The sequence below is a fragment of the Seriola aureovittata genome, chromosome 7, assembly GCF_021018895.1.
Source record: "Seriola aureovittata isolate HTS-2021-v1 ecotype China chromosome 7, ASM2101889v1, whole genome shotgun sequence".
Classification (NCBI taxonomy): domain Eukaryota; kingdom Metazoa; phylum Chordata; class Actinopteri; order Carangiformes; family Carangidae; genus Seriola; species Seriola aureovittata.
The window spans coordinates 13,217,520-13,229,896 of record NC_079370.1 but is presented as its reverse complement, the minus strand read 5'-3'; the positions used below and the strand labels follow the sequence as shown (position 1 = coordinate 13,229,896).

General features: G+C 39.4%; 2 protein-coding genes across 2 annotated transcripts in view; one reads left to right on the top strand and one right to left on the bottom strand.

Annotated features, from left to right (window-relative positions):
• Positions 1 to 12,377, top strand: part of adam22 (ADAM metallopeptidase domain 22) — a 63,748-nt gene that overhangs the window by 35,791 nt on the left and 15,580 nt on the right. The window contains exons 7-14 of the mRNA XM_056381051.1: positions 5,868 to 5,934; positions 6,120 to 6,196; positions 6,846 to 6,920; positions 7,894 to 7,965; positions 9,608 to 9,774; positions 9,864 to 9,948; positions 10,267 to 10,357; positions 10,463 to 10,514. Of these exons, the coding sequence (XP_056237026.1) occupies positions 5,868 to 5,934; positions 6,120 to 6,196; positions 6,846 to 6,920; positions 7,894 to 7,965; positions 9,608 to 9,774; positions 9,864 to 9,948; positions 10,267 to 10,357; positions 10,463 to 10,514 (686 nt within the window). The remainder of the gene's footprint in view (positions 1 to 5,867; positions 5,935 to 6,119; positions 6,197 to 6,845; positions 6,921 to 7,893; positions 7,966 to 9,607; positions 9,775 to 9,863; positions 9,949 to 10,266; positions 10,358 to 10,462; positions 10,515 to 12,377) is intronic.
• Positions 1,004 to 5,064, bottom strand: cldn12 (claudin 12). The gene is made up of 3 exons (XM_056381058.1): positions 4,915 to 5,064; positions 3,256 to 3,516; positions 1,004 to 3,167 (listed from the first exon to the last, which is right to left on the bottom strand). The coding sequence occupies exons 2-3, from the start codon at positions 3,472 to 3,474 to the stop codon at positions 2,337 to 2,339; spliced, it is 1,050 nt and encodes a 349-aa protein (XP_056237033.1). The 5' UTR covers positions 3,475 to 3,516; positions 4,915 to 5,064; the 3' UTR covers positions 1,004 to 2,336.

Genomic DNA, 12,377 nt, shown 5'->3' with positions numbered 1-12,377 from the left:
GGACTCTTCCTTGGGCTCATACATAAGTTATGTACCCAGGATTACTTAGAAAACAGCATTTATAAAGTAATCATTCTGGTGAAATCAAAGTAAAATGAACTTGAATTGTGAGGACCTTAATATTTTTTGATGTTTTAGACTAAATTATTTGATCAAGAAATTGATGATGAAAGTAACCATTAATTGCGTGCCTTCAGTTTTGCCTTACTGTAGATTTTCGGTAGCTTAGCCTTCTTTAGTGTGAAAATGTGATTGATTGTGTCAGTTTACTGTAGCTGCTGGAGATGGGGGTAGTAGTATGTATTCATTGACCAAAAAAAGTTCTTTGTGCATTAATTACGACCCGCTGTTAGAACATATGACTTGAAATACCTTTTTATGTCGGTTTATCAAATACAGATTCTGAACAGGTCCACAGCTTGACTGCTTGGCTCACAGCTTAAAACTTATACCGTAGCTCCCATCATAAACTAGACCGACAGAATAACTGTTTTTACAATAATGTGATTTATTAAGTGACAATGAAGCTGCTGACATCTAGTTATGTGCCATTATGGGAGCATGCTGAATGCACAGGGAGCCGATGTAGAGCACCTGTACAACATAATACAACTTTTATGAATCTTGTATGGTGACGCAGCAACAACTTTAAATTCCCTCAGTGAATCAAGTCATCATGAAGGAACTGTAACAGTTTATGGTGATACACTTCTGGGAAACCAGAATCTCACAGACCATTGATTTCTCAATTTATCAGTTAAACTGGAAATATGGAGACATAAGCTGAAACCATCAATGGGGATGGTTCCCCTTAGTCTGACAGAAATGTTGCTCAAATTCAAATCTTAGCTTTTTGCCAGGTCAGAGAAGCTAGAAAAGTATTCATGTGAGTAATTTGTTCAAATGACAGTCTGTTTTTGTTTCAATTACAAATACTGAGTATTTTATAGCAGTTTATAAATCGGTTTTGAATGTTACTCCAGCTCATAAACGGACATGCAGATACATTGTGATTTATGTTTTAATAAAAATAAAAAGATGACAGTATAGAAAAATGCTCAGCAATATGAACCTAAACATTGCATTGCATAATAACACAATGGCCCCATTATACTTTGCAGAAATGTTGATCAGTGCTCATCAAGCAAAACACACAAAAGACAGCAATTTAACTAAGTTACATTTTGGCTTAGTCACAAACACAAACATCACACTTCCAGCTGAGCTAGCAGATGTTTAATGGTAAAAACAGAAAAATGTAACATTGCCTACATATTCATCTGATCCAACTACTTTTTACAGTTAATCAGTTAATCATCTGACATGTTGAGCAAGTGAACAACAGCCTCATTCCTGTCATTGACATTATAGGTCAGAATAAAAATTTGTTTGTGTAAATCAGCATCTATACATTACATTTAACTCAGCTGACGGATACTTCCTGCAATAAATGATAAGTGTTAAGTTAGAGGTCATACATTTAAACAAAATCGCTGAACAAAGGCAATGTAAACTGTCACAGTATTCACATAATTAGTGCATTGAAAACTATAACAGCTGCTCTCCACAGGGCACTGTGACATTATTCATGTTAAAACAGACAAGACTCAAAATACACAAATGGATGAATCGGTTAGTGGTTATCTATTTGGAGACACAGAATTTAAAGTTAGTGAGTCGGTGTAGGTTCAGTAGTGTTAACAGAAGGCCTCCATAAAGTGGACAACAATAACATCATATGAACATGTGTTACACATCCCAACATAAAAAAAAAAAATATAGAAAAATACAATTTTGCAGACGAGCTGTAATTTTGGCAGCAAACATATGGGCTTCGTTGATTTTAAGTCAGGGTAGGAATTTACATAAAGCCACCTACCAAATGCTAGTAACTGTTTGCTTGTAGCTAATACGTTGGTCCACTGGATACTTAAGCAGATTGTATAGTGTGTAGTGAACCTACTCTGGTAAAATAGTGAAAAAAGCTAGTTGAGGTGTCCTTCAGTACTTTTTGCTGCAAATGGCAGTTTATTTTCTTCCCTTTCTACAATACTAAGCTGAATACAGTGTTGTTTGCCCCAGGGTGCTTTCGTATTCTTCATTTTTAAAGAAAATGACATCCTTCATATAGTACCTCCAGAGGTATTTTGACTGTCATCTTCTATAATCAGCAATTTACAGACCTGGATTAACTGAATTCTTTAAACTATCACTCTAGAGGCTGTAAATAGCTCTCATATTATTAACTTCCATCTATCAACCTCTGTTGGTTAGAAATTCATGGAGGCTGGAGGAGAGAAAGCTTCAATGTGCCGAGGTTTACAGCCTCTTTTCTCTTATTCTCCCTGTGTCAGCACGGGAATGTCGATCTCTATGGCAGACATCCGTGAGCGGGTGGAGTAGCGCTGGCCTGCGTAGCTGGATGGGTATCCCTGAGAAGGAGCGTAGCTTTGTGAGGGAGCGTAGCTTTGTGAGGGAGCGTAGCTTTGTGATGGAGCGTAGCTGTAAGCCTGAGTCCCTCCCACCTCAGACCCATACCCATCTGGAGCAGAAATCTGAGACATGTACAACTGCGGTGGTGCGGGGGCAACAACACTTTGTGCGTAGGCCTGAGATGGCACATAAGGCTGGGCGTCGATCACCGTGGGAGGATAGGTTTGTGGTGGGAAGGGCTGAGGGCCATACACTGGGGAAGGAGGATATCCGTTGGCAGTGAGAGGCTGGCTGGACAGAGATGTTGGCATGGAGGGCAGGGGCAACCAGAACGGTGAAGGCAACTTCTTACACATACAGTACCACATGAACATCAGCAGTGCAGCCAGCATCAGTCCTCCAGAGCAGCCTATTGATACATATACGGCAAACCCATCAGAGAAAATATTGTCATATCTGATGTTCAGCTCCTTAGTGCGGAAGAGGAACCACACTGAAGGTGCAATGGCGATAGCACCACCCAGGAACAAGAACATCCCGGCCACCAGGTGACAGCCGGCACTGTTAACCAGGAATCTGATAGTTTTTATGTCCGGTTCAGGCTTGTCTGAGCAGCAGCAGGTCTTACACATCCCAGCCATACACAGTAGCAACGCTAGTGAGCCGAACAGCAGGCCTGCAGGCAGACAGAACTGCAGGAGCCGCAGATCCAGCTGGTCGACTTTAGAGTACCACTGGAAATGTGAGAGAGCATGATTTCTGTTAGGACAATTTAGAGAATAAAAGTAAAAACAAAGGGTAGCAAATTGCTCAAAGTAATACCTCTGAATCATAGTAGTAGCATCCTGAATAACCATCCTGTTTCACACATTTAGCCCACAGCCCATCATATACGCTGATATTCTTGGCGTTGCGATTGTAGGTGACGAGCCTTGTTACACGCCACTGCGGGATTATCGCTGACACAGCAAGCCCTCCTACAGACACGAAGGCAACGATGAAGGCAAAAGCATTGGTGGCGTGGATGTTCCGGCACGACATGGCTGCTGGTGCTGACAGGAACTGAGGCCACAAGGAGAGTTCCTGTTTGAACGGATGAAGTGAGGAAATCAGACAAAAAAAAAAAACTAGCTGGTCACTGCCCTGGGAATTAATGAGGCCTTCATACAATTTTTAACACATTTCTTCTGTGTACAAAACTCCTGATCACGGGGAAAAAGGCATAGTTATACAAGTTTATCTGAATGGCCCCATTACTACTGAAGCAATCTAACTGTGCCACAGACTGACCTAGCTATGGGCAAACCCCCCTGTATTTCTATTCACCACAGTGTAGTTGACCCAATATCTGCTGTCCCCGAGAAACAATGCTCTCATTTCATTAGCAAACAAAGTGGGAATGACTTGATGGCTGAGGTTGCAGAGCAAGAGTGTCTATTCTGCAGTACATTGCATAGTCTGTACAGCTACACAATAAACAATTGAATTACACACTTGAGCCTTTCTATAGGTGACAGCATTCAACATTGACTGACCATGGTAATGCATCTTGATTTTTAGAAACTCATATATGCTTTCACATCATTGTGTCTTGGTTGCTGCAACCTGTTGAGTTCAGATTTAAGACAAAAAAAATCACTCCTTTGGCTGTTGCCAAACGAAGCTGCTTTAGTAGGTAGGCTTTTTGTAGTGATGGCTCCTCAGCTCTGGAGCTCCTTGTGTGAGGATGAGAGGCTTGCAGAGTCTGCCACATCCTTTAAATCTTTACGATCATTTTTTATAAGCCTGTTATTTTCTTGCCCCAGGTTTTATTCGCCCAGTTGTAATATGGCTTATCTGTTACATCTGTTTATTTCGCTCTCTTTGTCTTATTTTACTGTTATGTATGTTTAATTTTTGTACTTTTAGTTTTCAGATTTTGTTTAATTATAGTTGTTAGTAATGATTTCATCTTGATTTACCCATCTAATATAGATGTAAATGACTAAAATCTATCAGACGAGGTTAGTGATGATTGAGTCAATAAATCTGTCTGATACATCACCCAAAACTAAGTATTGAAGTCCAATTTTGTGATTAACGTTACACCATAACTGAGCGATAATGGGTATTTAGGAATCTATTATTACACTCAACAGCTTTCCAGACAGCCTAGCCCACTAAGCTAACTATCTGGGTGGTTTTAGCAGCTACACAGGTTAACTCTGTTAGCCCGTGAGGTGTGTTATCATTTGTACCTCAATTAGCAGTAATTATTAATAGCGGCATATATCAACAATTGTGTTCGCTAAAATAGATCACCTGAATACGAAAAAAAGAACGATGGCTCAATAACTTGCATTCAACGCTGTCTTTTTCGTTACATTAGCCAGCTAGCTGATAGCTAGCATAGAAAGCTAGCATTACAGCAACCTGTTGCGTCCTGAATACCTAGATATGAAGCTAAAGGACGGCAACTACATGGGATACAGACTACAGTACCGTATATTTCCAGCGGTTCAATCGTGTTCAGAGCGAAGGCGGTGGCATTTCAGCTTGGTCCTCTTTCACCGACTTCAACTCAGACCAGTGTCTTTTCACTAAAGTACAGTAGATACGAACGTAAACAGGATGTGGCCTCAGATGAGCAGGAGCGTTTCCCCCCTCAGTGCTGTCTTACAGGTGGTTAAACCTTGCTGTGCTGTTGTTCTTGAGCACCAATATCGAATAGTATGTTTCCTGAAATTATTTCCTATACACAGATATACATAGAGCATATAGGATAGCCAATAAAATTAGAGTAAATAAAAATAAATGTGTGTATATATATGTGTGCTGTATGTATGTATGTATAAATTTACTCTGCCTAAAATAGCACAACACAATAAATAAAAAATATCAAGTGTCCAAACGTAGATTAAACAGATTAAAATACATTACCAATCGGACATAGGTCGTTCTGCTATTGATATTCAGGTACAGTTGCAAACTTATTCTAATGTGTTTCTGTCCAGTTATTTGTACAATCATTTTCCCTTCTCATATACTTTGCTCTGAGTGTGACATAACAATACAGCTCTGAAGGGGATGTGTGTGTGTGTGTGTGTGTGTGTGTGTGTAATAATAATAAAATTGACATACTGCCCAATTAATATACAGGTCACAAATACAGATTAGTGGTTGCTGATCAAACAAGCAGCTTGAATGCACAGTAAATATGGTTCAGTTAAATGAACGTCTGAACTTGGACAAGAAAAAAATTAATTTAAATTTGGACTAATGTACAGTGTATGTTGTACTAATTTTGTGGTGGTGATGGTGACTTCTGTCAACCTTGATGCTGAGATCTTTCAAGTGAGTGTAGTAATTTAATTGTGCACTATGTAGGAAAATAAATTAAAGTCTGCATATCCAACAACTGAATTTGGTTGAGTTCCTCTTTTTGTGTCTTCCAGGGAGATGTCCACATTCACATGATATATAAATCTGCAGGGCAAGAAGGATTTAACCATCTCCTCAATGGTAAGATGGTGACTGAATACTTGAGGAAGAATTTAATGTGTGATTAATGTAGATAGATGTGAAATAACTATTTGGTTTTGTGATGTGCATTTACTCATGCTAAACATAGAAAGTGCATCAACTGTTTTGGAAGCTCATCCTGAATGTTGATCATGATGATAATAATAAATGTCTCTATTCCCAAGGTGATCTGCCAGAGCCCCCTTTTCCCAGCCCCCCATTTCCTGGGGCAAAAGTTATTCACAGGAGAAAAAAAAGACAGGTATGACTCTGCTGCTGGCACATTAGTTGGAAAATCATCATCATTAGCAGGTGGATGCTGACGGACTCATACTGACTTCACTTTGTGTTATGTACATGAGTATGTGTGTTTCTGTGAGTGTAAGATGGAGAGATAATTATACTATAATTATGCTTTTTGTCCAGACCTGATTACGCTGTTTCCCACCTGGACGTTTTATGTTAATTCACAAAGCTACAGAGAGAAACTGTTTTCTCACTCTCTTCCCACTCCACAGCGCTCCACCCCCTCTCTCTACTTCTTCTTCTCGTCTTTTTTTTCATGAAATATTTATTACCTTATGAGTAGAGGCAGCTTCCAGCCTCGTCTTTTCTCAGACACAGTCAGATGTCTGCAGCTGTCTGTCTCTCAGGCATCAGAGCTGCTCTCATCTTTATTTGGAATTAAGAGAACAAACACACCTGGTTTAGCTTTACAAAGTTCATCCTTATTGATTTGTCGTCCCTTTTCTTTTCTTGGTGACGCAGGAGACATGAGGTGATCTTTGTGTTTACTGTGTGTGCTCTTCTGAAATTCTCTTTGATGTGCAAAGTCTTGGTTAAAGGAAGCTGAGAAAAGGGCGTCTGTGTCTGTTTATATGATGAAACTAAACTGTGTTGTTTCTTCTCAGGCCCCACGTGTGTCACGCAGTGTCGAGGATGAGACCAAATACATTGAGTTGATGGTGATCAATGACCATTTAATGGTAAGCTTTTGACTACATATGGTCTGAATGCACAGTTATGACACTCTAAAATGATAAAATACTTCTACTATTGCTGTGTATTTACGCTGCTAAAATAATTCCCTGTATTCTGTCATGTTAAGATTCACTATATTTAATGGTTTTATATTCCATTTTGTTTGATAACCCTATGAAATGATTTTTATTAAGAGATTTATAAAAAATTCATCACAGCTAAGACAGAAAACATTTTCATTTTTGTTATGTTAACTGATTAACAGATATCTACATTTAAAGGATAAGGCTGGTAATATACAATATTTTTCAGCTCTCATAAAAAGACTATTACCCCATCTCTTGGTACTTTCCAACTTTTCTTACTCTATGGCACTTGGCCATAAACTCATTTGTTACTGACTGTAAATTTCTAAAAATGTGTCATAATATATTTCTTTTTTTAAGAGAGGCCTAACAATTTCCTTAAACAGCTGGGCACTAAACAGTTATGTTTAGTGGTCGTTTTGTTTTTGGACAACAATTGAGGTTGATGACACCTGGAAAAAAAAATGTATGAAGCGTTTGCTCCAAAGGCAATACTCATTTTTGTTTGTGGTCTTTTCATGGGATTTGTTCATAAGAAAAATATAGAATATCTCTTGGCTTGTGCTTTAAATTGCTGAGAGCTTAGTGCAGGATGCTGGGTGGGCCGAGAGTCAACAATATAAAAGTTCTTGCACTCTCGAGTCACTCCTAAAACTACCTATGTTGTGCATAAAAGAGAAAATGTTTTGCTCCAAATGTGCCTGACTAAGATCCTCTGGGACCGATTTTGTTTTATACACAGTGACATTGATATTTGGAGCAAATCAAATGTGCAGACACTGCTTCTTTTATACATTTAAATGGCTTGAAATGAATTTGTTCCAGATTATGGATCCCACTTTTATTTGTTTCCCCTCCATCCCTCTGCGTCTCTCTCTGTCTCTCTCTCCAGTATAAGAAGCATCGGCTTTCCATTGGGCAGACGAATAACTATGCTAAGTCAGTGGTCAATATGGCTGACATGGTAAGAATTGTATTGATCCTCTTCTTGGAAAGCTTGCCACAAGCACTCCCAGGTATTGGGACATTGTACTGATTTCTCATTTAACCAACCTCACCCGCTCCATTTAAAACCTCCTCTGGCTCATAATATGCTGCGAGCAGCCATTAACCAGCCTTCACAGTCACGAGTTTTCAGGTTTTAGAGGACCGAAGCAGCAGCGGCATTCCAGCAGTACCAAGGTGGATATTTCAATGTTTGATTATTTGTGGCCACATCTGTGTGCTGTGTTACTGAAATCTGACCTGCTTCAGGGTCACGTCTGTAAGCTGATAGGCTGGTGAAGCTGGAGGAAGGTCGTGCTTTTTGTTGTGCCCTTGAAGATGATCATATGAAGCAGTTGCTATTTGGGAAGTACCATTGATTTCCAAGTACAAGCAGACTTCTCTATCCATCCAGTGTGTGCCATGCTCCCACGGCATGGAGGCACATTCCTGGGAAGATTTGGTATGCTAAGTGGTTTTAGCAATCACCTATAAGTTACAGTAAATATAAGTATACAAACAAAATGAATAAAGTTGTAACATCTGTATATACATATTGTAGTTTGGAAAACAAAATGTCACAATTATGGGCTATTTCCCAAACGAATACCTACCGTATACAGAGTGGCAAAAGAAGCCCAAATTGAGCTTTTGATTCCTCTGTACTTGACAAAGACAGTTTGGGTGCGACATGTACTTTTCCTAATGTAATAATGATTTTTTTGACACTTTCACCTTCATCATTTAGCAGCCAGTGTAGAGGCAGACATGAAACAAAGGCAGAGAGGGGTGACATGCAACTAAAGCGTCTCAAATCATGTAATCAAATCAGGGATGTTGTGGCTTTCAGGGATACCTCCATAATTTGTGTTTAACAGTGTTGCACAGTCACAGTATTTGGGAAACGGCACCTGGACAAGAAACATGTGACTGACACACTGGTGAGTTTAACCTCCCCATAAAAAGTGTTAGAAAAATGTAGTCATAGATTTATATGCATGACCAACATAATGTTAAGAGAAACACAATATGGAGTGAGCACCGCTGCACTGTCTGAAGGTTTTATTGTTTGCTCCACACTAACTGTTTTGGGACAGCTCTTAATATGGTCAACCCACCATGCAAATGCACAAATGGATCCAGAGTGGACAGTGTCACATATCGCTGACTGCTCCCTCTCTGCTCTGCCAGGTTTGTCCTGAAATTCGTGGCATTCAGCTTAAATGAAAAAGCTTTGCTCTTGTCCTCTCCTCCAGTGTTTGTCTGGCCAGGAACCCCAATAGATTTCCATCTTATTAAAGCAAACATTATTATTTACCATCCAATCTTCTCCTGCGTTGTCCTTCAGACTGTTGCACTTGTTGACTTTGTCTAGCCACCTGTAATGTGCTGCTGTCTGGTGGCAGGATCATACTGACTGTTGACTGACTGGTGCTGTCATAATGAACAGCTGGAGATGATGATGAATTTGAAACATGCTTGTCAGTGTTAATCGATCAGGGGGATGTCATTTTGTCTTTTTTTTTCCTTTGGTTCTTCCAGTTACAGGAGAACTTTGAACTTATATCTTTACGACTTTTAAAGGATAACGCACTCATATTAATTTTCCATTAATTCCGCAGATCTTCAAGGAGCAGCTTAATACCCGGATTGTGCTGGTTGCCATGGAAACCTGGTCAGCTGACAACAAGTTCAACATTGACGACGACCCGATGGTGACCCTGAGGGAGTTCATGAAGTACAGAAAAGACTTCATCAAGGAGAAATGCGACTCTGTTCACCTCTTCTCGTAAGTCTGAATATCTAACAAGGATTTTCTTGTGTTCTTGGTGCTCAGCATCTTTTTTTATTAAATGCAGAACTTTCTCGTTTCATCAGAGGGACTCGCTTTCATAGCAGCTGGGGTGGAGCTTCCTACATGGGAGGAGTTTGCTCCCTCACTAAAGGAGGTGGGGTGAATGAGGTGAGTCCTTAACCACAAATTAATGATTTAAAATCCCCCAACATCCTGTCAGCAAGAACAATAATAGTTATTGTCAGTTGTCCATTAGAGAAGAATACATTATACACTATAGTTTCATTTTTGTAGCCATTTAGTTTGTTATTCCACTTCATATATCAGTCCAATTATTTAAAATTTTTACTTTAAAGGGAGATGCCTCTGTAAGCTCTTTTGTAACACAAGCTCTTCTCACCAGACTGATCTAATATTCCTTTTATTCTCTGGCTCCTGCTGTTTCTCTCTTTGGTCTCTGTCTCTCTCTCTGTCTTGTTTCATCAGTACGGGAAAACAGATGAGATGGCAATAACCCTCGCTCAGTCTCTTGGACAGAACATTGGCATCTTCTCTGACAAGAAGAGGATCCTCAATGGTACGTAGTTAAACCTTAATGTCTCTTGTTAATTTTATAACACACAATTTTTTTTTCAGCCTCCTCCTTGCAATAAAAAGATATTTATGCGTTTGTTTTGTCCAGGTGAATGCAAGTGTGATGATCGATGGTCAGGCTGTATCATGGATGATGTTGGGTAAGTTACTTTTAAATTACAATTTCTTCATCAAGACAGAAACGGTTCTTAAAGACACAATGATCCTCTTTCACAGATGCTGGTGACACAATATGTGTCATCAGTTTCTTGAACTAATTTTATGACGAAACTCCTACTGGGATCAAACCGTTGTCTGTTAAACTGTATTTGAATAGGATTTGTGGTTTGGAGTGGATATGCAGGCATTACTTTTTCATCAGTGTCATCACAGTTTTTCCCAAGAGTTGGATACAATGCTGTAGTTTGGCTTTAGTGCTAATATCACACTTTGTCCAAATCCCTGAAAAAATGTTTGTATATCCATGTGCTGTATTTATCTGATTTTTATTTTAAATGGATATCTGTTGTCACCAAACATTTGCATAAAATCTGACCTAAAAGTAGTTGACATTAAACACTCATCATGCCCTCTCCAAACTTGAGACTGTGGACAGTTTGCATTCAAAATCCGACCACAAATAAATGTGGCAACTAAAACTAATTTCCTGTGTATTTTGAGGTAATTAAAGGTTGACTTGATGTTAAAATCTGTATAAACTGGATAACCTAAATGTGGGTTAGCAGTAGATTATGTGGATCCCTAAAATTACTTCTAAATATTCTTTTATTCATCAGTATAAATATGCTGATATAAACATTTCCTTGCCCCGGAGTGTTATTGTAGTGCTGTAATGAACCACTAGGTGTCGGTGTGTGTTTATTTTCTGTATGGTATCATCTTGTTTATATAACTTCATTGGGCTCTTCGCAGTAGAAATGTTATATAATTTGATGCTTGCTAAGATTAGGAAATAAGTGTTAAATCAGTCTGTATGTTTCTTTGCTTGCTTGGCATTGTGCCACTGAGCATAAGGATGTGATTGGGTGTGTTGTGTGTGTGTGTAAGAGGCACTGTGATGTGTGTTCGTGTGTGTATACCCCTCTTCTTAAATACTTTTCACGTTCCCCCTCTATCCCGAATGGGACAGCAGGTGAGCAGAAGCTTGGCTAGAACGTTGCCTGTGCTGTTTTGAACCAACTGGCTGCCTCGGAGGGGTTGTCAGTCATCACAACCTTTCCCATTTCATCCAGCAGCACCAGCCACTGTGGCCCCAGCTTCTCTTTTGATTCAAATGATATGAACAAATACAGTTTGATGTCTCTTTATTGTACACTGGCTGTATTTTTCATTATCATTTTTTACGATTTCACTTTATGTGTATCCTTCAGTTTTTGGCCGATGTCACCGGCTGATCAACCTAGAAAATTTTATTAATTTGGTTATTCTGATTGTTAGGCTCCTTCTCCTTCCTGCCCTTTGAAAGTTAGGACTTCTCATCAGTTCCTTTCGTCCATGTCTAACCGATTGAAACAGTCTGCAATGTCATTCTCATCTTAGACCAATATTTGTCTACCTCATTTCCCTGTAACAACAGTACACTCCCTTGACACTCCCTGTCCAGATCCTGCTCTATTGGGTTACCATAATTAACCTGCTATGAGATCATGGGGTCACATGACAGAGGACAGGTCACTCTGTGCTCTTTTGAGCCTGTCCTCTGTGAATGGATCTGGCCCAGATCTGTATTCTCTAAAGTAAAGTCAATGGTATTTCAGACACTTGTATTCAATGAGCAACCTCAGTCATGTCCATTGACGAAAGTTTCTTTTTTCCCTCAGCACCTGCATGTCTGATCTACCTAACCTGACTACTACTAACTATTTTCACTTTTTTTTTCACAGGGTTTAGCTGTGTGTCTGTGTGAGAGTTGATTTGTTTGTTCATATAGAGTGTGTGTGTATTCATACGCAGTGTGTTTGTGGCAGCTTATTATGAGCATCTTAAATTCTAATTAAATTGAA

Bases quoted from the DNA above. Each gene is read 5' to 3' on its own strand.
- cldn12 (XM_056381058.1), bottom strand. From the start codon at position 3,474: ATGTCGTGCCGGAACATCCACGCCACCAATGCTTTTGCCTTCATCGTT. The intron at 3,168-3,255 runs GTATTACTTTGA...TCACATTTCCAG, and splicing joins GCTACTACTATGATTCAGAG to TGGTACTCTAAAGTCGACCA.